Genomic DNA, 27,250 nt, shown 5'->3' on the forward strand with positions numbered 1-27,250 from the left:
ATGGCTCTCACCATTTCTGTAAATAGCTACTAAAGGGATTGCATCCACGTGCCCACTCTGGAGAAATCTGGAAAGTTTGGTTGATCAAATATATTTTGGTTCCATATTTTTTAAAAAGGCAGATTGCTCAGGGTAGTCTGTTAAATATTAAAAGAATGTATTCATACATCCAAATTCTGCGTGCTGTTGACCTGGTTGGATGATATTGAATAAGATATTAATTAATGCTCTAGGCTGTCAGGTGCCAACTTTTACATGGTCTTTGATGAATTCCTGTAAAATGCATCATGGTAGTTTGAATGCCACAAAGAAAAAAAATGACTTTTGTAAGTTAGCCCCAATCTATAACCTATGAAGTGCTTTAAGACTCCTTTTTCACTTTAGAGATACCTGGGTGTTCTCCACACGGCTAGTTATTCTGGTTTTTGTGATTTTCTGATTTTTTTTTTTCTTTTATGTGCTCAGTTTTGTTAGTGCAAAGACATTGTATTACAATACATCTTTTCATTACCTTTGGCCGCACGTTAGTAGGAAAATGAACAGGTTCACGTAAATCAGCTCCAGTCATAACATGTTCTTCACATTCCAATCCAGGTTTCGGAGAAAGTGAGGATCCTTGTAACGGATGCTAATGATGAGAGCCCAGAGTTCATCAATACACCTTACATAGTCCAAGTCCCAGAGGTTGGTGAAGTTTCTTTGCATACTGTATTTCAGTAGAATGTAAGGAGGAGCGAGCTGGTGTGTTTCCAGTAAAGTCACAAGATGTGGAGGACTAACTCGCATTCTTATGGGGTTTGGCCAAAGTCAGTTCGGACTTAAGGCGTGCTACTTAGTGGGTAAGTTCCACAATGTGATTTTAGAATTGGTTTCAGTGGAAATAGGGTACTCTCTTTTAGCAGTTTTCCCTCCTGATTATTCCAGAAAGCTTTGCTTTGCTCCAGTTTCCTCCATTTTTAATCTCTTGCCTGTTTGATTCCCTCATTCATTCATATTCTTTCTACGAGCACTCTTTCTCTGTCTCCTTACATGCTCCATTTTCACTTCTTGTAGTTCTGCTGGTTTGCCACTTCTGTCTCACTGTAGTATCTGTTTTTGGTCACAGAACTCTCCTTCTGGCAGCAGTATCTTTAAGATTGAGGCAGTTGACAGAGACACCGGTTCTGGAGGAAGTATCACCTACTTCTTGCAGGTAAAGTATTATCTGTACTTTTAAGACTCATCTCTCATTTAAGATTCAGAGGATTGAGCTGCTACCAGTGTCTACAGGGCCAATTCTGTAGCATGCACAAGAAAATAAGCTTTGGCAAATGGGTATTGTCTGCCATGAAGCAGTCAAGCACAGCCTGGCAGGCAGGCGTTGGAGCTGGGGTCTCCACTGTCACTCTGGCACATCACAGCACGGCTCCTGTTGGCCCCTTCTTTGGCCCGATGGGAGAGCAAGTCTAATTTGTAACCCTGTGTGCAGATGGGATATCAAAAGCACGATATAGCTTCCTTCAGAAGGAAAAGTGCATGGAAACCCTGTCTGTACTTGGATGCAGCAGGCTGGTGCAAAATTGAAACCTGTGTTGCATTATAGAGTACTACCTGTTCTTTCTGATGAAGCCAGTGCCCACCTGCAACCAGCCTTCTTGGTGTTGCCCTCTGGGGAAGAACAGAAAGCTTTCATATTTGAAGCTGGACAGACGTTTGTGTGCCAAAAGGGCAACTTTTTACACAATGCCCTTCAAATCCATTATTTCAGTAAGCATTTTCCTCCAGATGAGCGGTAGTTTCTCTTATGCAATAGGCAGTGGAATAAAAAAAAAAAAACACAAACCAATTTGTTGCAGTATGTACCTTAGACACAGTATGGAGACGAGTTGGAATATATTTACATAGCATTAAAGGTAATCTGGTTAAGAGCTCGGGCACACTGAGAAAGAACACCTTGTTGAAATTTAGTTTTGATTTCACCAATTATGAGCCAATTAAAATGCAATATGTGCAGGATTCAGTTTTGCACAGGGCTTTTTCCAGTAAGCCAACAGACTCCGAAGCCAGGAACAGCTATTTCCAGCTTCCAGGTCTAGCTAATATATTTGTGTAACAGAAAGGTTACTAAATAAGTTTATTTATTAAAAATATGCTGCTGCATCCTTTCGCACAATTCTTAAGTTGCTCAGAAAGAGCACTCTTGTAAAGTCTGGTGTGGGCAGGTAGTGATGTCACCAAAAGGACAAAGACTGTGTGACAGTGACCATAGATATGGAAAACCAAAGGTGCACAGTTAGGGACTCTCGCCGAAAGGGGAGGGAGACATTTTTAGGCCCTTTTGAAAGTCAGATGTCTTTTAGGTGTCAATTCACTATGGAAAAGATTTTGAAAACCCACATTGAAGTAACTGATTTATTCTGAATAACGAAAGGCTCATGACTCTTTCATGAATTTTTCATAAACACACAGAGGTGAAATGCATCAGATACAGTTTGGGTGAATGATGTATCATTATTCTAGTCTTTTCCTTTAGCAGATGAAATAAAAGATTAATCCCTACGGCAATCTTGTTTCCATACCTGTAATCTTCTGCCTTTTCTCCTTTCATTTTTCTCTAGAACATCCATGCTAATAAGTTTACAATAGACCGTCACAGCGGCGTCCTGCGCATCAAATCGGGGATCACCCTGGACTACGAGAAGTCAAGAACGCATTTTGTTGTCGTGGTAGCCAAGGTACAAAGCTTTCTTCTGCAAGTGGAGGAAGTGAAGGATTGTATTTGAGTAAGGCAGCTTAGGTCAAACAGAAGCGTGACTTAAAAGTTTGTTGAGACAGCAGTCACTCCCTCTGCCACGTCTGAAGGAATGGAGGGTACCATGGAGAGGGGGGCCAGGGGCGAATTCCCCACACTGAGCTCAGGCTCCAGCACCAGGACGGTGAGCTCCTATGCAACAAGTCACCCTTACACGTTGAGATTCGCTCAGAAGCAAACACTGTTGCACGCAGCCCCAGCTTTGGGACGCATCAGTCTCTTTGGACTCCCCGGTGCTGCTTGGTACACAACCATGTTACAACAGAGGCAGAGCTCTGGAAGAGTCTGTGGATATTTCTTTTTTCCATGTCTCCACTGTGTTGTGGCAGGATCTCACACCAATCCCACAAATGCTGCTGCAATTCTTTCCTCCCCACTGTCACTCTCAGTAGTGCAGCGCCTGCAGCATGGCTGAGGATTCATAACAGGCATTAAAAATTCAGACTCTGAAGTAATGTCTCCCAGGATCCTGCAGAGAGCTGTCAGGCTGGTGGCCGCATGTGTGGAAGGAGAATACTTTCACTGCTACTTACAGTGGCTTTACGTTTCTTGTTTTGTGAAAAATGTATGGACTTTGTTATTTATTTATTTAGCCAGGATTCATTTGAAGAGAAATAACAGAACTTGGGTTAAATGCTACTTTTGGGCAATAAGGAGCAAATCTCTTCCAAAATCCAGAACTTTCAGAATGGGCACAGCAGGTGCCCAGGACAATTCACACCAGCATGACCAGTGACCTCCAGCCGGAGCTGTGGCTTCCAAAACCGTGAGGCATTTCTCTAGTTGGCATTGCTGTACCACCAGCACAGTGCCAATGGTGGTAAGGTCCCTAGAGATTGTTTATATGCTGTGGCTGTCACACAACTCCTGGGTTTGTGCTTTACCATGCTTACACTTACGCTACACAAGACTTCGGTCATATTCACCTGTTTAATTTTCCCCTGAAATTGCCTGCATACTTCAGCAGAGGGATCTGACAGCGACTTCTCTTCTAGGATGGCGGTGGGAAGCTGAGGGGAGACAACAAAGTGTTCTCAGCCACAACAACTGTCACCATCAACGTGGAGGATGTTCAGGACACTCCTCCCATGTTCATTGGGACTCCCTACTATGGATACGTCTATGAGGATACGCTTGCAGTAAGTGCTGGTTTTGACCTGCAGAAGTGCAGTCTTTCACGTTTCAGCCAAAATAAACGTGTGCTTTGGGCTGCTGCACTATCCTCTCAATATCTCATCTGGGCCAAGGTGAACCTGACACCAAGTAGCGCAGGGTACTTTCTGCTCAGCTAGGCAGTAGGAAGGGCCCAGGAAATCCTCCCAGGTCCAAATGCACCAGAATACTAAGAAAGCAGGGGCAAACTGAGGAGAACCACGTACGAGTTGTCCTAAAACTGTGTTTGTTGCTATGCCTACTGCTGAAGATACACCTCCTTATATATCACAGACAGCCTAAGGAATACAGAGATCTCCTGGCTGTGCCACCATCTCAGAAAGTCCTACTGTCAGATCTACTCAAAAGAGAGTGTAGAGTTTATCCAGTCAGTGTATCATGGCACTTTAGCCATACAGTAGTCTTGATGCTGGTGATGCTTCCAGACACGTATCATTCCCAAAGCTGCAAACTCATTAGTTTTCTTTCTACCTAAGCAGAGGCACAGTACTGAATAGGGACCAACTTTCACCCTGATACATGTTTTAATTAAAATTTTCTTCATACATAGGATAAGAAATGCTATCTACTTATGAAATACCTAACCTTAGACTACTGTCAGTGTGTTAGCACCCCATTTGCCTCGTTCTCCTCCTCAGGGGCAAATGTGTGACAGTACACAGCAGCTCAGTTCATAGGCTGTTACATTTCTGCCGGGCAGAGTAACACTTGCGTTCTTTGCAGATGTTTGGAATGTATGGAACATAGACTTATTCTGAGAGTTACACATAGATCTTGAAATAACTATCAGGTGCACACAAATTCATATTTACCATGGAACCAGCAACTACCACTTACCATCTTGGTAGCAAACTGAAGCGATCAGGTCTCAGATCTGTTACTCCAAATCTGAAGAGAGGGACAAGAGGCTGGGCACTAGGCAAACAGGCACGGTCTCTTCGCAGAAACATTTTTCTCACTGGAAATCAATGAACCTCAGGGGGTTCCCCATGCATCATGAGCAAAAGTACCACCATTCCCTCTATGCCTTACTGCAGAAGGACTCTTTGAAATTCAGTTTATTAATGCACCATTGTAATTTCATTGCTTTTTGATCTCAACACACAAACCATAATTCCCTATTTCACCCCAGGGCTCTGAGGTCCTCACTGTTGTTGCACTTGATGGAGACAGAGGAAAGCCAAACAGCATTCATTACTGCATCGTGAACGGTGAGTAGACTTGGCTTATACGAAATCTGAAGGGAAGTCAAATCTAGATGTGACATGAAATTAGAGAGAGAAGAGCCTACAGGTTAATAATGCTGTAACAAACTCACATGGAATAGCACCAAATATCTCAAACAACTCCAGGGCCATGCCTACCAAAAAGCAAGGTAAGATTCACTGAGTTTCAGTATCCGCTTCGCAGCACTGTGCTTGGAGTTGTTAGTGTAGTTCATTTGTTAAGCATCAGTAGCCTGCTTGTCGCTTAAGAAAACATGAAGGGAGATGCATTCAGTGCCACTGAACATCTCTACAGTTTGATCAAGGAAATGAGAAAATGCATTGAGAGACCCAGACATGGCAATAAGAGGACTGTTCTTATTAACATTTTCATTGGGGTTCATAAACTGCCAAATCTCTGGTTTCTTGGAAGAAATGATATTTACTAGTGAAAAGAATCTGTCAACCGTACTGTAAGAAAGTAGATATTATCAAAGCAGTAATGCGTTTCATTAGGTCTACTGAGGGTGTCTGTAGCCTGTCTTTCAATGGCATAAATACAAACCTTACCTGAATTGACAACTCATTAGCAGGTGAAGTCAACTGCTTAGCTCCAAGCTAAATCTTTAGTTTCATTTGGTTCTTTCTTCCTTCAAAACAGGACTTCCACAATAACTGGGCACCCAGACTCCCAGGACCCCACAGTTTCATGCAAAAAATGCAAAGTTCAGTTGCAGAGCTATTCAGGAAATTCTTCAGTGTGTTACATTGTTTAAAATGCAATGTCTAGAGTGGATGGAGAGGGTTGAAGTTCGGATTTTATCTTGATGTGGGATGGGATCATGCTTAATAAGTACCTTCTCCCCTGATGCAAGAGAATAGGTAGAATAGGGGTTGCAGAATAGGAAAACAGATGAAAAATGAGGAAAGGTAAAAAGAAAGGCGGAGAATGAGGAATGAGAACATAGAAGTGCTACAGAAAGAAGCTAAACAAGGGGAAAAACAGTTGAAGGAAAACATGTGAAGGCAGATGAACCAGGGAAGCTGTCAAAGATACGTGTATGGTGTATGGGGCACACTAAAAAGAGCTTAGCCATTGGGTCAAGGGAGGTGATCCTCCCTCTCTACTCTGCCATGTCTGAAGTACCATGTCCAGCTCTGGTGTCCCCAGTTAAAGACAGAATACTCCTAGAGAGATTCCACACAGGGCCACAAAGATGAGGGACCTGGAACACATCCCATACAAGTGAAGGCTGAAAAAATTGGGACTCTTCTACCTGGAGAGAGAAGGCTAGGGGAGGGGGGAGGGGGAATCAGCAAATGGGAAATCATTTATTTTAAGACTTTTTTTTAATCTAGAGTGTGTAGGATAACTTTAGAAAGTACTCTAACCTTCTAAAAATGCAAAATGGAGGAACATGTGCATTGCTACATACCCTGAGTTATCAGTTTCTCTCCCTAAAAATAGACAATGTGGTATTGTGAATTGAAACTACTATTGACTTCAGCTCCTTCTCAGTCAGGATGTGCTTTCCAGGTCAATGTATGTTAATAATTGACCCCCTAGATGTGTCAATCTGTTCAATGTTGTGTCTAATATACTTTAAAGAAGTTGCAGTTACTACAGGTATTAGCAAGATGGGACTCTATCATATGGTTTAAAAATAAGCGTTGGAATCAAGTTAGAGAGAAATAAAAATGACTGGGCTTTCAGATGATCATCCTCTTTTCTAAAAGCCTCAAGTTCCTTCATTTTAAGGGTTTTTTCCTCACATCCTTTCAGTGATAGGCTCTGCAACAAAGCAGAACCTGTGGAGAATCCTATGGGTGAGACTGGGGCACATAGGGTAGGATGGGTTCCCAGCTGCCAGCCGTTCCCTCTCTGAGCAGGGCAAATTCACCAAGTGGAAAAGAATCAAAGCCCTGTAACTGGTTTTCTGTTCGGAAAGATGGAAGTTACACTGCATGGACCAAAGTCAGCCTGCAGCCTCGTCCTGCCTGTGGAGCTGTCTCAACCTCTGTGAAAAGAGCCTAGGCTTTACCCTAGATTCTCCTAAGTCCCCTTTCATGCTGGCGCCTTGCAAGAAAATGAGTGTTGTTTAACAAATTGGGTGTTTAAAGCCAGAAGATGCTTCTCCCAAGCCGCTCTTCACAGAATGAGTGACTGTGCTTCTTTAGGATAAATTGTCAGACTTCTCACCTTAGCTGATAATAGCAAGAGCAATGTTCTTGTTGCACAGAAGCTTAATTATGTATGCATTTGCTAATTAAAATGAGTAGTGGTTTTTGTTTCTGTTTTTGTTTTTTATCTAAACCAACATGTAAAGGCAGCAGCATAACAGAAAGGAAAACCAAATGTGCAGGCCCAGTTGCTGAGGCTCAAAGGGAACCTTGCCAGCATGGGAGAGAGAAAAGCAAGGGCAGCTGCCTGTGGGGTCAGAGCTCTGCCTAGCTGCTCCTAGAAGAGGAAACTCTTGTTGGCCCTCATCTGTGCTCTTATCACACTACAAGCAGGCATAGAAATGCTTCACTTTTTAAAAATAGCCTATCAGAGTGGATACACATACAGACAAATATACTAACTGCACACTTCATTAAGAATATCGCGCTGGTTCAAGAAACAGGAAGAACGGCACTTAACTAGACTATCTTGGTTTATTGCAGGAAGTGAAGGTTCTTTTGAAATCAGCAACACCACCGGAGCCATTTCTGTTATAAAAAGTCCAAATCAGCTCAAGAAAGAAGTGTATGAACTAAGAGTTCAGGTATGTACTGAGGGACCTGGCTGCACTCGATTTACCCTGCTACCGCCCCTTTCTGGAGGAGCCCTAGTGGGGAAATCTCCCTCTAGTTGTTGGTGTGGCTCCTTATCTCGGTGTGACCAGAGGCATTGCAATCCATACAGTGATACATATGGGAGTTGAGAAATAATTTACAACCCCCCCATAATATCTAGTCAAAGTAATGTTGCACCTTGGCTACTGCTATCAGTTCTAACTGCATCTACATCAAGATGATTATATTTCTTTCCATCCTCAGAAAAAGACAACAATCTTTTAGGGAAATCCATCACATTTTTATGTTGCAGAGCTGTAATGCCAAATGAGTGAACAGCCTAATATTTTAAGGGGAAGACAGCAAGTGTGGTATTTTTAAGAGGGGTTCAGCAGACCAGCACCTTTGTTTCTAAGCCATTTCAGCATAAACATGCCCATTAGGGATGTGGTTTTTTCTTCCAACAGTTTCTGTCCTGACAGGAAAAACACCTTAAATTGAAGGAGGTGAATTAGTCTGCATGTTGCAATTGTTTAATTTAAACAGATTTTGTCTTTCAGTTAATAAAAACAGCAGCTAGATTTGCTCATCTATACAACCTATACCCAGCTTAAATGAAGTCTATCCAGATGGCAAAGCAGAATTGCAAATCCGAGAACAGAACTGTCATTTTGCTCTTTCAAATTTCACGCAGCCTGAATACCTCAAGTACATCTGACCTCTCAGAGATCCAAAGCTGCTGCCCTTCCAGAACTCTGCCAGTTAAATACCTATGGTACTCAGCAAATGTCAAGTTCATCTTCCTTTTCCATTTCATAAATACTTTGGGCAAGCAATTATCTTGTCTGTATCAAGTTATCTGTCTTTAGAGGACTGTTTTTACCTAGGGTGAAATACTAAGCTCAAGAACAAAACAAGAATTTTTTCCATCAGAGCTGGTTGAGACTGAATTATTACCACACTTTCTAATTATCGTGAACTCCACTGCAAAGTGGACTGAGATTTCTACAGCAATATAAGACTGTGAATGCCTGTACAAAACTGCTGTTAGGTGGATTTGTGCATGCAAAACAAGACCCAAACATAGAACTAAGGAAGGAGCCAGCTGCAGCTAAGAAGGGAATATTCCTTCATCTCTTTTCTCTCTCTTAACTTTGTCCAGGCATCAGAAGTCAGCCCAGAAGGGGATGTCTCAGCATACGCCTTTGCCATAGTGACTATAAGGGTGGTCGACCTCAACAACCATCCGCCAACATTTTATGGAGAAAGCGGTCCCCAGAACAGATTTGAACTGACCATGTACGAGCATCCCCCAGAGGGTGAAATCTTGAGAGGGCTGAAGATTACTGTCAATGATTCAGATCAGGTACGTGGAAACTGTGAGTTTTCCTGCCCTGTTTTCACAAAGATAGAAATGGACATCAGAGTGGCAAGTGTCAGGCCTTCAGGTTTTTTTTAGAACTGAATTGTTTCATGTGCATTCCCAGAAAGCTTAGGGCAAGCAAAATACTTGCCAGGACCATTGCCACAGAGAATTTGGACTCTAAGGCATATTTAGTTTGTCATACATCATTTAGTCTGACCGTTATGTCAGAGAGAAGAGCACCGGTCCCGAATCTGCAGCCCACCTCTCGAGGACCTCTGAAATTGAAAAGTCTTCATGCATTTCCTTTGTCTGTTGGTTATGTTCAGTTGCTGTCAGCATGAAGTCTGGGAACATATTCCCTTTAGATAACTACTGAAGCCCTAATTGCTTTAGCAACTTTAAGTGCTTTAAGTTTCCGTCCGTACCTTTCATAAGCCCTCTGGAAACAATTCTGTCTGTGCCCTTACATTGTATTTATGGCAGCGTATTATCCTTCTAGAGCTTATGTTACAACCAGAGTCTGTAATTCATGCTTTGAAATATCATTCCCATTGGAGTCATATTTTTGGGTCATCTTAAAAATTATGCCAGCACCAAACTAACTGATCAAAGGAAAAAAAAAGACAACTCCATCCATCTCAGCCCAATATCTAGCTGACCCCTGACACTCACAGATACTATTGTGATGGTTGCTATAGGGATCCCTAACCTAAGTACTGCAGGAAGGGCATCCACCTGATTTAGTCTCAGAGTAGGCAGTGACAAGAGAGATTAATGCATCTGACAACTGTATTGTCATTGGAAAGAGCGCTCTTATTCAACTGTTCTCAGTATTGTGCTGTTTTGACTGTATTGTACTCTATCAAACCCACCAGCTTCTTCCACCTCCCTCCAACTGCACTGCAGCAAGCAGATAAATGACTGCTTTCAAAGCAGCGCTGCGTCTATCTCACTATTGTCACTGAGGACGTTGCTGCAGAAGAGAAGAAACAAAACCTATCTCTTTTATTTGGAGACCAAATACATACGTATCACCTAGACCGACAAAATACTCAGGGCTGCATGTTAGACTATAAACTAAGCAGAAAATACAGCTAATAGTTCAAATTTCTCAAGAAGCCTCCTAGTACAACATAAGACATCACTCTGTAGGGATAGGATTTTGTAATGCTATCATGGGACAGAAAGCGCCATGATAATAAAAGAGCTGCTTACCTTCAGAAGGCGTCAGGTAGGTATGGATTCCCAGTGGCAAACACTATCATCTCCACTGCCAATCCTTCAATGAGATCTGGGAAGGGATGGATCCTGGTTCCAGACCTTCCGGCTACTCAACTGCATTGCATGCACCTGTGCTGGTCCTGCCTTCCCACAAGGTGTTCCATCACTGGTTCAGTCCCTGATTTAGTATTTCCACTACAGACTGATACTGTTTCAAGACACAGAAAGCAATGTTTTCCCCCCTGTAAAAACTTATGTCTCTAACAGACATTGATGTCTCTGGTGGTCCAGGTGAGAAGGAAGCCACAATCACAGCCTGTCTCAGGCCTACAGTTTGATGGAAATGCCATCTTGCAAGAACATCACACAGAAATTTCTCACCCCACTCTCTTCAGCCAGCAGACACCACTAAAGGCCTGGTGTCATTGTCCCTTCCATTGCTCCTATGTCCTGCGGCTGTCTGCTTTGCTATGTGCAGCAGGGCTTATTCCACACAGATCTGGAATGGGCGGATAACACTGTCAAAAATCACTGAGCCTTTGAAGGGAGATAGCACTCTCCCCCACAGCACCGCCAGTCCAAGTGCAGAGGATTTCTTGTGGTCAGACATCCACCTCTCCCCACCGGCACCATTCCCTGCAATCCGGCAGCTCTGGCTTTGCTTTGCGTGCCATAACGCCTGGCAGAAGGAAGCCTGTTGTCTCCTGCATAGCTGCAGGGGTTTCTGTAACCGGCCAACTCAGACCACTGTACTTAGATCCAGGATCACTCTTGTTTCCTTGGGATCTACCATGGAATACTTTTTGTCTTGACACGGGGCAGGGCTGCAGCAAGAACTGCTCGTAACAACCCTCAGGAATAGAAAAGCAAAGTTATCCTGTTCAAAAGTTGCTATTAGAAATTCTTCACCTCAAGATTGATTGTGGGGGCAGAACGCAGCACCAGCTAGGCAGGGAATGCAGCTTGTTGCCCCGGTGTAATCATTTTACTACTGGAAAAACCAGTGACGTTAGAGACGTAGTTCAGTGGGCTCCCTTGTAAGGCAGAGATGTAGGAATCCCACTTCATTTTTTCTTCTCCATGTTGCAGCTGATTTTAAAGTTTGTCTGGCACTCTGGCGCGCCATCGCCATCTCACACACCAGTGCTGCTAACCTAGGTATCACCACTTCTCCTCTATTGTCTAGAAGGTTTATCTGTACGCTGGGATTTGGGCTTTCCCTTCACCTGGAGCTGTCAGATGTGTATCACATTTCATTCTGCTCCCAAGTGCGCCAACTTCCAATAGGCTCAGAGGCCACAACTCAGGGCCAGTTTAACCCAGTCGGTGCAGAATGTCAGGTCCCACTTCTGTTTGGAAATTGCACAATGTCACAATGTGTCATTCTGCGATGTGAGCTCTTAAACTACAGGTTGGATTTTTTGACAGGTCCATCGTCCCGGCTTGGGCGGGTCAGTCATCTCCCCTCGGCAGGGACCAGGAGAAGGCAGAACTTCCACGCCCATACACAAGCGGTGCTGTCCCTCTCTCCTGCACTATCTTGCAGCACTAGGCAGAAAGCCAAAAACTTCTTACCAAAAGATTGCTTCTCCTAGCCAGACCCACCGCAGGGTTTTTCCATTATGACTGGAAGAATAACCGAGCTTGTCAATCTATTTACAGAAAAGTTACATGTCTCGTGACCAGGGCTGAAGGGATTATATAGCTAAGCTTCTTTCCCTGGGTATGGAGAACAGAGGGCTCTCAGCAGTAAGACTGATTCTAATTTCATACAGCTTGAAGAAACAGAGCCAGCTTAAGCTTTAAGAAATGCATCATTCACCAAAAGCAATGCAGTATCTGCTTTTCTTCACAGGGAGCCAACGCTAAATTCAACCTCCGTCTTGTCGGACCCGGTGGCATTTTTCGAGTTGTTCCCCAGACGGTCCTGAATGAGGCTCAGGTTACAATAATAGTGGAAAATTCTGCTGCTATTGACTATGAAAAATTCAAGGTCTTAACCTTTAAGGTACTTGTGCTTTCTGGACCCCCTCTGCTCATGTGTCTGATATGTGTATGATGGCTGACAAATCCGAAGGGATTTATCTCCTCCGTCCACCCGGAGCTATCTGATGATTTGCCACTGACTTTATATTCCATAGAAAGGAAAATCATTTCTCCCCGTGTTTCATCAACTTCCGAAAGGCTTAATAGATCCATCTATGGGATAATTTACTCCAGACAGTACAAGCTGTTGAGTATTAAGTATCAGTGGAAATTGTGTATAGTCCAAGTCATTCCAGACTAAGTTCCAAGGGTGTTATTTCTACTTTTACAGTGCTAGGTTCACAGGGTGAAATTCTAATTTCCCTGGAGCCAGAAATTCACCTGTGTAGTCAGAAGTAATTCAATTCATTATCATACTTTGAATACTGGCTGGCCGAAGACCCCATCTGACCAGAAGATAATTTCCCCAAACTGCTCACTGCCTTTGTCAAAGTGTATCTCCCCTGTGTGGCCCTTTGCAGACTGATCTGGGGCCATCTCACCGATGTTCCAAGCTAGCCACACAAGAGCCAGCAATCATCCGAATGCTGGAAACTTTTGTTTTATTATTTTTACAGAAGAAATATCGAATGATTTTGCCAAAAACGCAGAGCCTTTGTCTAAATTCCAAATGAAGAAGGTGCGGTGGGATGATATGGTAATGATACATTTGAGCAAATACTTTATAAAGACTTCATGGCCTTCTCCATTTCCTTGAGAAGTCAAAATTGCTTTCTATCTCGTTATAGTTGCTAACCTAGTCTAGTCATTCTACATAGACTTTAGGGTGAAACAGGCTCTTATTTCTATTTAACATGTATCCCACAGCAGCTTTGAGAAACTATTTTTTTTTTTAAATCTTTTTTCCTATAAGCAACAATTCAGTTTCTCTGGTTTGTTATTGAACAGCAAAATGCTAGAGAGATATTAAAGCAGACTCAACAGGGAGGCACACCAAAGCACCACCCAAGGCAAAAGCCGCCAGAGAAAATACATCTTCCGTTCAGAGATGGCTTTTAGATTCCATCAGCTGTCAGGACTCCCTTCATTTTTGGCTCAGAGCACATCCCTCCTTGAGGAGAGCCCGATCCCACCATCCTCTGTCTGCAGGCACTCACATCTCCTGCAGACTGGGGACCAGACGCAGCTGCAACTATCCTCGGTTGCCAAAATAAAAGTCTATTTTAAAGAATCTCCTGCCACTTTTAAAGTTATATCTGTCTACTTTTCTGGCACTTGTATTAATTGCTGCTATGCAGTCCTGTGAAGTAACAGTTCTAGCTTTTTTTTTTTTTCTCTCTCTGCTTGTAGCACTGCATAATACATTGCAGATCAGAAATCTGACAAAAATCCCATCCTGTGGGAAGTATTTGCTGGTGCGCTGACAGAGCCAGACTGTAGCTGCTGAATGGACAGGGAATGAAAATGAACGTAAACAGAAAGTCAAAGCACTAAGCTGTCAGAAGGCACATTGGGATGGGCCAGTTCTATCACCAAAGATGATTTCACTGCAGATGCTATAATTTAGTTACAGCACCACATGCATCATAAGCAGTAAGATTTTATCTGTGTGCTGATCTAGGAGGTGATTGCTCACATGCAGATTTGGTGATGCCTGACTCTACTTCTAAAAATTTATTTTGCTAAAACCCTCTGAATCACCCAAGAACACAAGTTTGTAGAGACATGGCAACAAGATCTCCTTTGAGAACATATGTGCCCTGAGGTAATTCAAGCAATCCTTCAGGTTGTAAGCCTTCAGGAATCCCGTAGCTATTTATTCCTAGCCACTACACCTGTTTACCCAGTAGTGACATTTCCAAAAGATGATGCTGGTGGTCTTCTCCCCACCTACTTCAAACTCTTGCTCCAAGCCCTGCCACCTATGGGCAATGCAGCCTTCCTCCAACTCACAGGGAAGAGAAGCTCCCACAGCCCTCAGCTCAGGAGCTGCACAAAAGTGGGCAAGAGCTCCGTGGCAGTAACCCTTCTGTGCAATCAGAAGCTCAAAGCTTTCACTAGGATACAAAATGTGCTTTTTAGTCATTTTCTGTTTCTTTTTCTGTAGCTTCTTGCAATAGAGGTGAACACACCAGAGAAATTCAGCTCAACGGCTGATGTAGCGATACGCCTGCTGGATACCAATGACAATGTCCCAAAGTTCTCCTCTGATTACTACATTGCCAGGATCCCCGAGAACTCTCCAGGGGGCTCAAATGTAGTTGCTGTAACTGTAAGTTTTACTCACTTGTAAATAAATGTTCTCTTTTCTAGCTATTTGTGCAGACAGTTTGATGGCCTTAAAAATCATAAAATCATGGAATTGTTTGAGTTGGAAGGGATCCTAAAAGGCCAGGTTGCCACATTGCTTCTGGATTCAGCTCCAGTTCCTTTCCAGAATCAACACAATAATAATAATTTTTTAAAATACTGATAAATATTTTTCAGATAGATATCAGTATTTTTAAACTGTTTTTCAGAACAAGTTTTATTTATTTTTGTTTGAATTAAAGGCCATCTGCTTTTAAGATAAATCACATGATCACTGAATACCAGGAAGGCCGCAGTCAAATCCCTGTCCAATGGAAATATTTGGTTATGGCTAAGTGGAATTACATTTACTGGATTTTCTTGCTTAAGTACAAGTAAAAAGAAAACAAGATGGCTGTTTAGTGGGTATTAGTCTCCTCTTCCTGGGGAGAGTCTGGCTGCTGCATGCCTAATTAGACAGTTATTAAGGGAAGACTATGACACTGAAATGCTTAGAGCTGGGAAAGAAAGATTCCTGTAAGCATCTCCTCACAGAGGGAATAATATGCCTATAAATTTTCTTGTATCTCACATTTTCATAAAATCAGAGTGTTATATGGGTGCTGTGCTGGAGTCGTGGCTGGAAGCCATTAGATGCAAGCTGTACCTCTTCAATGCAGCTGCTGGGAAACACATCCCATGTCCCAGAGCTCCTGGCTGCATGGGGATTGGCAGACAAAACAAGTCACCTTGACTCCATACACCACTGTATTTGCAGCAAGAAAAGTAGGCAATTCCACAAGGTACATAACAACAAAAAAAAAAAATTATGGAAAGTTTCCCAAAGAAGCAAAACTAACCATTCTGAGCCAAGGTGAAAAGGACAGCATAGCTGAAGATTCCATGTGAAGTTTATTTTCAAGTGGCACCAACTCAGTGCTTGATCTGCATTCATAAATATATTTCACAAAGCAAGATTCACTGGATAAAGAGAATCCTGCACATGCAGAATGTTTTACAAGAGTCCAGGACAAAGACATCATCTGATGTAGTATCTGCATTTTTAAAAGTGATTATTAAGTATAACTTGAAATAACTTGAAATTTTTGTTATGCATTACTTTAAACTGAATCAATTAAATAAGCAGATTAAAAAAAAACATCCTCTGGATAAAGTAAATTATTATGACCAGAGAATGTGCATTAATATTTAAATGATAATTGGGAAGGCTTGATAGCAGGCAATTTGTTTGTGTCATTGAGATCGACTTCGTTGCTCGTAAAGGAAGGATGCGTTAAATGTCAACAAATAGAGCCACCTAGCGGCTTGCCTCCGGCACCAGCCTGGCCAGGAGTCCGACGGCATCTTCTCTGCCTTCCTGGGAATACTCTTTGGCACTTCTTTGTGTCAACGGAGAACTTTTCCCTGCGTTAAAAAATAATCATCATCACCATAATTTATAAATGGCAGTTTTCGAAGAGCACAACTGTTAATGCGACTTCCTCCTAAAAATGTTCTGGGATAAGGAGGGAAAAGTCTTTTCACTGTTAAGTGACTTGTTTTTAAAGGAAAAATGAATACATTTCTTTTTGCAATTTAAGAATATGGCTGTCTCTTCTACTTTTAAGGCTACAGATCCAGACTCTGGGCTTTGGGGAGAAGTCAAGTACTCTATCTATGGAACGGGAGCAGATCTGTAAGTAAAAAAGGAAAATTAAGTGATATGCAAACAGACTTAAGGCACATGTGCAAGAGAAATGAGAGATGTTGGTCTAGTTGTGAAAAGCTCACTATAGGGGGAAAAAATTCCTTGCTCTCTAGCTTCCCTTTCCGTGTAGCTGTACAAATAGTTGAGTTCCAACTCCTGTCAAAATAAATCAAAGAAGTCAATACTTTCAAAGATGTAAACCTGAACTTCGAAGGCCAGTTATATTGAATGTTCAAGGCATCTTATATATTTAAACCTTATCGCCCTACATCAGGGAAGAATGGAATTTGATCCTTATTTGATGGTGTAATGATCTCTAGTTCCCTTTCCCTGCCTTTGGAATGTAGGGGTAAGAGCATCCCAATACACTGGTTTTGCCCACACTGTTCCCATCCCAGTGATTGCTCTGGTCTGTTGACTGGGGCTCCTAGCCTTGCCTAGCATCAGCAGGCTGTCACAGATATCATTGCTGGAAGTTGCATCTCCTGAACATAGAACATGGAAAAGAACGAGCTGCTGAGGCACTCATCCCCGCAATCCATTTTTCTCCAGGCTTTATCCCCTGGAGTTAGAGTTGAACTCCTCTTGTTAGGGTAAAAGCCATTTAGAAGACATTGTCAAAGTCCAAAATCCAAGATGCTAAGGGTGAACCTCTTCTGTAGCCAGAAAGGTACACATATGGGAGCACTTCCAGGTCGGATTATTTTGATCTACTCAGTAAATCCTTAAGCTAGCTGCATAAAGGCAAGCAGGCAGAGGTCATGTCATAGGGGCAGACTTCTCTGGTTTAAAATGTAACATCTGTTGCAACAAAGCTTGTTAAGGTTTCTGACAAAGGATTTAGAAAAAGGTGTAGGTAATACTTTCTTTTGATTGGAGTTGCGGGGATGTTCAGACTCTGTTCTTACACCACCAAATGAGCAAATTAGGATATCAAGACTTTGTCTGTTCTTAAATATGTTTTGGGTGGGTTTTTTTTGTTTTGTTGTTGTTGTTTGGTGTTTTTTTTTGTTTGTTTGTTTTGCTTGTGCCAGGCTGGCATGGCTCTCCAAGGCTGGACTGATTTCGAGTTTTGGACCTCCAGAATCACTGAATGCACAGATTTGAGATTTTCAATTAGGAACATGTTTTTTTTTTTCTTTTACAGCAGCATAAATGCAGTTATGCTGGCAGAAAAGTGATTTTTTCTTGAGTAAGAGGAATGTTGATAGCCCTTGAAGACATAATCATTACATCAGTACTATTCCCTCCAAACTGACTTTGGGAGTGGGGCACATTGCTGCAATATCTTCACTTCTCTGTGTTTCTTTCTTCCATTAAGATGGGGATGGTGAGAGTCTCTCTACAAGGTTTCATTGGGCTGGGCATTAAGAAGGCACTCAGCACAGGCACTGACTGCTACCAAGAGTATGCACAACTCTTTCCACCACTGGGTCTAGTATTTGTATTTAACAGATAAGTGGAAAGAATTGATGAATCCCATTTATTAAGTGCTTGTTTTATAATCACTCTCAATCGTACTCACATCTGTAGTACAGAAAATGTTTTGTCATTCTTTACATTAATTAAAGGGTATGTAAAACCTTCTATTTGTTAAAAACCCTGCTGTTTGGAGCCTACATTGGCAGTCCATTTACAAATGATAGTGTGTTAGTATCTTCTCTATAAATTCAAGCTTTTGCTTGTCACTTTTGACAGTGTCTCAGTAATTACAATTGTATAGAATTGAACTCGCTACAGATAAATCTGAACACCCACTTCATCCCAGTGCCAGTCTGTGGAAAAGTGATTATTTTTGGAAGAAATAATTTGGCCTGCAGTTTTGGGACTTTGAGAACAGTTATTTTTCTTACCTATTCTAAGAAGAAAAGAGCTTAAAAATGATATGCAGCAAACTTCCATTAGCTATCAAGGATACATCAATCAATCTCAATTTATTTAGAACACGATCTAATACACTGCACTTCTTATAAACTGAAGGAATAGGCAATTCCTTAATGTTTTAATGCAAAGAAATTATTCTGGGAGAAGGCCAACATGGTGAGCATTTATTCAGGACAAAGCCTATAACAGAAAATGCAGCTGAAATGATGTGAGCAGTGAATAGAAAAACACTAAACACTGTTTTGTGACTTCCAGACCTAAAGACAAGCAGAATGAATGATTCAGAAACATTACTCTGGCATGAGGCTGGTGAACTATATTAATCCTTGGGGCACAGCGTGCCCCAAGTTTTTCAGTGTTTAGAACCCACCTTAACCCTAGAATACAAATACACACTAAGCAACCAAATAGAAAACAAACAAACAAACCCCATAAGTCTCTCAATGCTTCTTTTCCAGGTTCCTAATCCACCCATCGACAGGTATAATCTACACCCAACCCTGGGCTGTATTAGATGCTGAAGTGAACTCAAAGTATAATTTCTACGTGAAAGCAGAGGACACAGATGGGAAATACAGCTTGGCTGAAGTGTTTATCACTGTGCTAGATGTCAATGACCACTCTCCAGAATTCAATGAAAACATCCAGGAAAAGACGATGATCATCGGGTCACCAGTGAAGATAGAGGTGAGAAAGAACATAGTGTGTCACAAAGCAGAGTGCTTTGGAAAAGCCCCAGCTATGCAGTTTATTGCTCACGGATCATCATGACAAATGCCTGAAGGTTGCCTTTTTCTGAGGCTTTACTCTTCACACCCATTTGTATGTAACAAATGCATTACAGCATGGAAAAATAGTATTTACAGGCTGCTGAAAAGGAGAAATAAAATTATACAGGTAAAAGATATGGTTCTATTACAGCATTTGAACTGTTAGCTGGTGGAGAATCTTGAATTATACAGTGATCATAAGAAACCCAACTTGCTTAACATTCCTGTGATGCCACTGTGCTCTTTCCCTTCGTTTTGCAGGACTGTACATAATGATCCAGTGCAGAACGGGGGTTAAAAATAATTGCAGTAGCAGTCCACAGGCGAAGGAGCAGAACATCCTATGTTACACCTATTTGAACTTATATAGTCAAGCCTGAATGTGCAACACCTAGCATGAGTAGAATAAAACTACAGCACAAATCTTAAGGCATCTATAAAGTGCATGGAGCTAATCCAGTTGTTCTCTATTCACTTCAACTTTTGTCCACAACACTGCGTGAGATAGTCCCTAGCAATGGACCATGTGCATTCTACAGTTTTTCCTCTTTTTTCCTCTAATCTGAAATAGATATCATTTACAGAATGCTACATTGCTAGCACTGATGTTTTTCACAAGTAAATATAGCGCAGCTGATGTCAGGAAAGGATAATTTGTTTCCAAGGCCAAACTTAAACAGATCAGTAACTTTACTGCATGGATATTATCAGAATTTAATGCTCAGAAACTTCTAAAGTTTTGTCGTTGGGCAAAGACACAAGCACTGTCATCTTTTTCTCTACACTTTCCTTACCAGGCTATAGATCAAGATGCAGAAGAACCAAACAACATTGTGGATTATTCCATCATGCAAGCAGATCCAGCCAATGTGTTTGATATAGACCAAAGCACGGGGGAAATCAAGCTGAAGTCCTATATCCGTTCCCTGGACATCATCCACAACATTACAAAGAACAAAGACTGCATATGGTCATTGGTGGTGCAGGCCAAAGACCGAGGCTCCCCATCCTTCAGTACCACAGCAGTTCTGAAGATTGATATCACGGAGGAGGTAAGAAAACATTTTAGAAAAATTCTTAGGTGGGATGACTCTTGAGAGGCACCAAAGTGTAGCTATTGCTTGTTTCATTTCCAAGACATCTTTAAAAACAGTTCAGGAATTGAAATTGTCAGGAAAAAATGTTGCCTGCCACTGCTTCTTTCTTTGGTAGCTCTGTAGCACAGAACATTCCACAGACACAAATGTAGAAGGTATTTTGGTCAGAAAAACTGCAAAGGTACAAAGGTAGGAGCATAACATGATAGGGAGCTAGAATAGAATAGTTTCAGTTGAAATGGACCACAAAGATCATTGAGTCCAACTGTCTGCCATAGAACTTTGAGACTAACCCAAGCATTAAAGCATTATCAAAATGCCTCCTAAACACACAGGGAGCCTGTTTCAGTGTCTAACTACCATCTTGGCAAAGAAGTTCTTCCTAATGTCCGATTTGAGCCTCCCCCAATGCAGCTTAGAGCCATTCACATGTATCCCACCATTAGGTAGCTGGGAGGAAATAACCCACTCCACTTCCTCTCCTCAGAAAAAAAGTTGCAGAGAGCATTACGTTCACCTGTTAACCTCCCCTTCTTCAAGTTTAACGATCCAGTGTTGCCGATTCCTGTTATATGACATGCCTTCCAGTTCTCCAATTACGAGTTTCTTGCATTTGATTGTTAGGGACAGGTGAAAATTAAGGACTATAGATTCCTGAGAGTAAAAATAAATGCTGACTGCCAAATCTCTGACCTTTTGTTCACGCTTAAAAAAGGAAAATACTTTTCTCCCACAAAAAGTGACTGAAAAGTGCCTGGGGACGGAGTGAGATATGTCAGAACATTTTTGCAAATCAAAATTAGTGGTGCAGGAATAGCGAGGAGACTTTATAGGTTTTTGTTAAGTATATAGAAATTTGAATATGAGTTTTGTAATTTCAGTATTATTAGCAAAGGAGATGACTCTACAAGATAGAACACATAGGTTGACTTTCTCATTAGTCCAACTTTATCATCTACCAAAGAGCAGGGAGCGATTTATGGTGAGCAGTGCATGCTTCTGTGGTTATTATTTATTGTTACTTGCCGTGTCTTTAAGTAGGCACCAGCAAGGAGGAAATGGGCTTTAATATGGATGAGATCCACATCATTAGCCACTGGACGAGGCACAGACTGGGTAAACATACAAATCTCTTCCTACACACGCCACCTTCTCCTTTTTTTTTTTTGGCTCAAGATGCAACCAGGTGATTTTTTCCTGTTTTCTCTGCCTCCTTTTTTTCCACTAATACTCTTTATCAGGTGGATTTATATTACACTCCTTGATTATGCTTCAGAGCTTGCTGGAAGTTAAGTTTCAGCAGAGAGCACTTCTGCTCATCAACAAGGTAAACTCTGAGTACCAAATGCGCAGGAGGATCTCCCCATCCCTGCTCTTGGCATCAACCCACCAGGGCTGCAGCCCTGTAGGGACTGAGGTACAGGGCTAAGGGGTGTTGACGGGAGTGAGAGAGCCCTACACCTCCTCTGCTGGGGGGAGATGATACATACCTAAGCTGTTTCCAGCCTCTACACTTGTGGATGAAGGATATCTGGGAGAAAAGAAGGAGTATCTAGTGCTTTGGGATTAACAGTTCCTTGGATTTCTTTCTAATGTGTGAAGCAACATAAGCACCTGATGTAAAGAAGGTGTCTCCTACAGCAGCCCGTCTCTGCTTCCTTTCAATCCAGGCATACATATCTGGCACAAAGTGAGGGATTTGGAGATCTGGAGTACTAATCTGATGTAACATCTGTCCTCTGAAACTTCTGTACATTTCTCCACTACTTCTTTCACTGCTTGTAGTGATTTGACAAAGCACTCACAAATTTCATCTTCCACTTGAGTGATGTATTACGGCAGTGTAGAAGGCTCCTGCTCACTCCCTGTGCCCCAGACACTTCATGATTACTGCTAGCACTTGGTGAAGGAAGCAGGCTCTTGCTTTAGGGACACCATGTATTCTCTCTCTCTCTGACTGTTATGAATGTCCATTTCCTCCTTCTGTGCCCCAGCTGAAAAAAGGTTCTTTTAGTTAGCTGTCTGGAGGTCATTTAAGTATTACTGATTTTGGATAAGAAGGATACTTTTGAGTGTATTCTCTAAGGGATTTCTTGCAGTGTTAATCACACCAAGCAATTAAACAGGCATATTTTCTGATTAACATTTACCACTGCAATTAACATAAGGCTGCGCCCTTCAAGATAGATGCCTTGTGGTTAAGTTCAGCAGTATTGCACATCAAATTTTGCTCTTGGAACAATACAGCGATGAAAAACTCCAGAAGTCTTTTAATTTAACTGAGTTTCATTTTAGGGAAATTGGTGTTGAATAGCATCTGTTAGCCTCCTATCCTTTTTCAACAGAGTAAGAAGCACATGCTGAAAAAGCTATGCTTTTTTCACCCTTACATCACAGTAGGAGATATTCCTGCTGCCCAAGATTTTCACTGGTAGTAGCTGATCCTAAGAATGGCCTGATGGTGGATCCCACTGCCTCCTTTTTGCAGCCCTGCAAGGATATGAGGGTGTTTATTTACAGCTCTCTGGGGACTGAGGCTTAAGTCCACATTTAGACAGCTTAATCTGTGATACCTTTGGTTCTTAATAGCTTTGGCCACTGGTTTAGACTTCTAAACATAGCTGGTGAGTCTTAGTTTTAGATGCCCCTGATTGAAAGTTTCAACAAATACCGTCTTTGAATTAATTTCCTCCTCTCCCATACTCTGTGACCATCCCTAAAACAAGGCTAGATTTAATCGAAGAACTCAAGGGATGCTGAAAAGGTGGGAGTGAACTCCTCAGAACCAGCTGGTTGGTTTTACATACCCACCTGCTCAAGTTGACACAACCTGGCTTGGGCTCTTAACAGCTTTGCCCGCTTACTTACGCTTCTAAATATAGCCAATGAGCTGTAGCGGCTCTCATGGCTGAAAGCTCAACCACATGCTCCTCCTCTTGGGTCCTGCTTCTGGATGTGCTGCCCACTCAATCTGCTCTCAGCAACCCATGCATTATGACAGGCTTTTGAGATGCTGCCAGGTGTGTGCACACTGTGATGCCCACCTGCTGCAAACTGCTGTGGCAGAAAAGTGAAAACCAAAGGAAAAAAGTCACAAGTTCGGTAACAGAAAGAGGCATGGACATCCTGTTTGGTTAATTCAGGTTTTGAATTGTAATCTTGTCCCGGGAGCAGAATTCTGGTTTCTCAAAACTGATATACAGCTAATTCCAGACTCCTATCCCAGTTCTGTAGCTGCCCACTTGTTCCCAGCTCTTTTCTGGGCTGGTTCTCATTATAACCATCTGATGGAATTCATGTACACTGTACCCATGTAATACAGAATGGTGAAGCCCTGACAGTCATGGGCTGCTCTGCTTCTGTATTCTAGCTAAGCTCTGTTGCTGATTAAATAATGGAAACACTCTTTGCACAGCAAAGAGTGAATGAAAGTTTCTCCCTACCTTTGAAGTAAGACGGTCCATAACTTTCAATAGCATTTCTTTGCCCATTTCTCTTTAGCAATCAGAAATATTTAGGATATGGGAACAGTGGTCTCAGAGGTAGTTTATGAAAATACAGAAGTGAAGTGAAGACACGTATCTTTCTTTATTTTCCATGTTCTGTACACATTTTACCCTACTTCCCTAGTTGTATTTATAATAGGTGCTCACCTCTTTCAAGCATAACTGCATTTGGGTTGACCGTTTCTCTTATTTTTGACGTTTCCAGATCAAGTCCAGGGTAAAAACCTATATTTTAGGCCTCAAGAAGCGTCCATGGACGATATTTGGAATTTGCATGAGTGGCGTCCTTTCCACCATTTCTGTAACAATGGTGATCTCTACCATCATGTACTGGAAAAGTGTGAAAAGATCCAAGCTCCACCCGCAGGGCAAAATCCGCAAAATTATACGGGGACCGCCAAGACGCACATTGTGCTAAGCTGCAAAGTGAACTGGTCATTCATTTGTCCTTAATATGCCATATGTAGCTTATGTTTTTGCTTATTTCTTTTAAAAACAAAGCTCTTTAGTACTACTCATGTCCCCTACCTCGAAGAGTTTTGTTATGTCTGTAAAAGAGTACTTGAAAACAGAATGCAGCACATATCTGCTTATTACTCATTTATATACTGTAATTTCATAAAACAAAGTTTTCTCATTCTTTTTAATGCCATATTCAGTAATAGTCCTGTAAAGTGCATCACTGTATCACCTGTGGCTGCTCTTGAAAGACCATTTTCTAATAATAAACCTATATCTGGTTTAGCACTATTATTCCTAGGAAATTAATTCTGCAGTACAGTGCAACAATACTGCTGCAGTTCCCAGAGCCAATTATTGTCTTGCTCAGTTCTTGCAAGTTAAGCAAATGCTAAGTGATACACAGGAGCCTACCCTAATCTGGCAGTACTACTCTTGCACATACTCGTGTTTGGTGGCCATCCATTTCACAGTACTGCAGCATTTGCCCAGGCTTTAAATTACCCAAAGCTGGATTGGCTCTTTGGCTCTCCCTTTTCATTAGAGACAACTTCCAATAGTGATCCCTGCTCAATACATATTTTGGACAAATGAAATTTCTAGGTTACTGTCTGTCCCACAGAGTAAGTCATGTGTTTCCTTTGTACTCTTTTACAGACTCTTCACAAAGGGCCTATGGCCGCCTTTTTGATGCAAACTAAAGATAACCCCATGAAAGCCTTAGGAGTGCTAGCTGGTGTCATGGGCATAATGGTGCTGATAACTATCATGATCTCTACTGCCATGTTCTGGCGCAATAAGCGGTCCAACAAAATCATGCCGGTAAGAAGGATCATAAAAAAGAGACAGACCCAGCCGTCCCGCACGGTGAGGATGGAGTGGCTGAAGTTCAAGAGGCCTAGTAATGCTGCGGAGAAGTTTGTCGTTGAGGACGATGCCAAGAGCCTGCAGAACGAGAACAGCAACAACAACGTCCAGGCAGCCCCTGTGCCCCCAGCCGCTCCCTTGCCCCCGCCGCCCCCCGCCCTGGCCGCCAGTGGGAACACCGCAGTGTGGCGGGTGCCAACTGTGTCCGGCTCCCTCACTCCCAAGTTCATCAACAAGCAGCTGAAGAAGAGAGGTCATAGCAGTGCACACAACGCCCTGGTGTCAGAGCTCAAAATGAAGTTTGAGAAGAGAAATGCAGCTATGGGTGAGCCACACATCTAGGCCACGTCTAGGTGCTCTTGGCAGCCCCGGAGACTGTGGGTTGCAGCTGCACATGGGTATGTTATATGCCGTGGTCTTCCCCCTGTCTGTCAATACCCGTGAACTGAGAGCAGCTTCTCGCTGTGATAGCCATCCCTCACCTTCCAGAAATATTATGTGCTGTGGAGTCGCCCCACCTGTATCAAATGTTGTGATCTGTTCCCAGTTAGGACTGCAGTTCCTTCATCCCATATCCCAGAGCTTGTTCCACCCTGCAGCTGTCTAACCAGGGAGCTCCGTATGCTCTTGCGCCAACCAGAGCCTCCCAAAGTGAGCAGGTCTTTGGGCTGCCCCTGTTCCAGAGACCCTTAGTCAGCACTCTGCAGATGTCACTTCTAATCAGGTCTGGTAGGTGGAGCTGAGGCGTTCAAAAACCCTTCACTTCAAAACCCATAACCAGTTCAGAAGGCATTGTTCTGGCTGTGGCACCAGGGGCAGTGTGCAGGTCTCCTTCTGCACCAGCTCACAAAACGCTGAGAGCAAGTTGTGTGCAGGTGAGACCTGTCTTCAGGCGTGATGTGCAGTGCAGCAGCTGGTGGAATAATGTGCTAATGGCGACAGCACCCTTCATCCTGTGTGCAGGCTTGGAAAAGTTCTTTGTTTTCCTGCAGATTATGCTGGGTTTTGCCAGAGCACATTGGCATGATCCCTCCGCCCCAAGATTGTCAGCTAACCTGAGGATGGGAGGACAGCTGGGGCAGGATACAAGCACAAGAATTCAGTAGTAGTGCTCACCTGATACAGCCTCCTTCTGATCACATACCCAAATGAGAGGCAAGCCGGCAGGAGAAGGACGTGATTAAAGCAGTGGGGAAAATAAGGTAAAACCAAAAGAAAAATGATATCAGAAAAATAGAAACAAAGTGCTGGAAAGTCATACATATCGGTCAGGGAAAGATAATTTGGTTCTATATAATGCTAGCAGGGGGCTTGGAGAACAGATTTCATCATCCCTACCAGCTTGCTCCAGGGACTGGAGAGTGTAACAGGAGGTTCCATAAAACATTCTGGTTTGTACTAGCAGCATTTTGCCTGAATAATGCAACAGATAACTGGAAAGACTTTTTTTTTTTTTTTCCCAGTTATGTATATATATATGTATATACATATATACGTACATATATGTATATAAAGGGCACTGGAGGCAGAGCAGATTTTTACTGGGTCTACCCTAGTTTCTATGTCACGCTTGTCTCTGAGGAGATGTTTTAAGCTGAACCTGGGAAGAAGGCAGCATGCACTGGTCTGGCCGGGGAGAAGCACCCTGCGCCCACACTCCCACCCCTTAAGGCAGTAGCACCAGCTGCCTTAAGTTGGCTGTCATGGATGGACACCACGAACATTGAGATGGGGAGCAAACCCTAAGTGACAGAACACTGTATTAATCCAAGGGGGCTGTGAGGCTTCTCAAACAACTGTTTTTTTGAGTCCTTTCAGCTGGACCAGCAGCCTGGCCCCTCTGGGGCTTCTCTTCCCTCACTCCATTAGCTGATCTACTCCTTTCATTTGCACCAGGACTTCATCACCTGAGGAGCTAGCATGTTGAACAAGAAATTACCCACTTACCAGAAACAATCCCATTTTTTTTAACTTCTGTTCACTCCAGTTCGCCATACCATGTTCTTGCCACCAGTGGACTGATCCAGGAGCAGCAGAGAGGAGCCATGGTGCCCAGTGCTGCTCAGCCAGTAGGCCCAAGCTTATGAGGAGAGTACAGGGCTGGGCTTCAGGATGTTCCTCTGCATCAGGCTCTAGAAGCACTGGGACTGCTA

At 42.6% G+C, this 27,250-nt stretch overlaps 1 protein-coding gene across 1 annotated transcript; it reads left to right on the forward strand.

Moving 5' to 3' along the window:
- Positions 1–26,553, forward strand: LOC122175444 (cadherin-related family member 1). Its single transcript, XM_042863130.1, has 13 exons — positions 1–18; positions 595–684; positions 1,106–1,192; positions 3,787–3,930; positions 5,097–5,175; positions 7,834–7,934; positions 9,107–9,310; positions 12,387–12,539; positions 14,625–14,789; positions 16,435–16,502; positions 18,857–19,085; positions 19,966–20,220; positions 24,888–26,553. Exons 1-13 carry the CDS (start codon positions 1–3, stop codon positions 25,437–25,439), a joined length of 2,145 nt encoding a protein of 714 aa, XP_042719064.1. The 3' UTR covers positions 25,440–26,553.
- Positions 26,554–27,250: the final 697 nt, after the last annotated feature.

The sequence above is a fragment of the Lagopus leucura genome, unplaced genomic scaffold, assembly GCF_019238085.1.
Source record: "Lagopus leucura isolate 7727_CA_CO unplaced genomic scaffold, USGS_WTPT01 Super-Scaffold_739, whole genome shotgun sequence".
Classification (NCBI taxonomy): domain Eukaryota; kingdom Metazoa; phylum Chordata; class Aves; order Galliformes; family Phasianidae; genus Lagopus; species Lagopus leucura.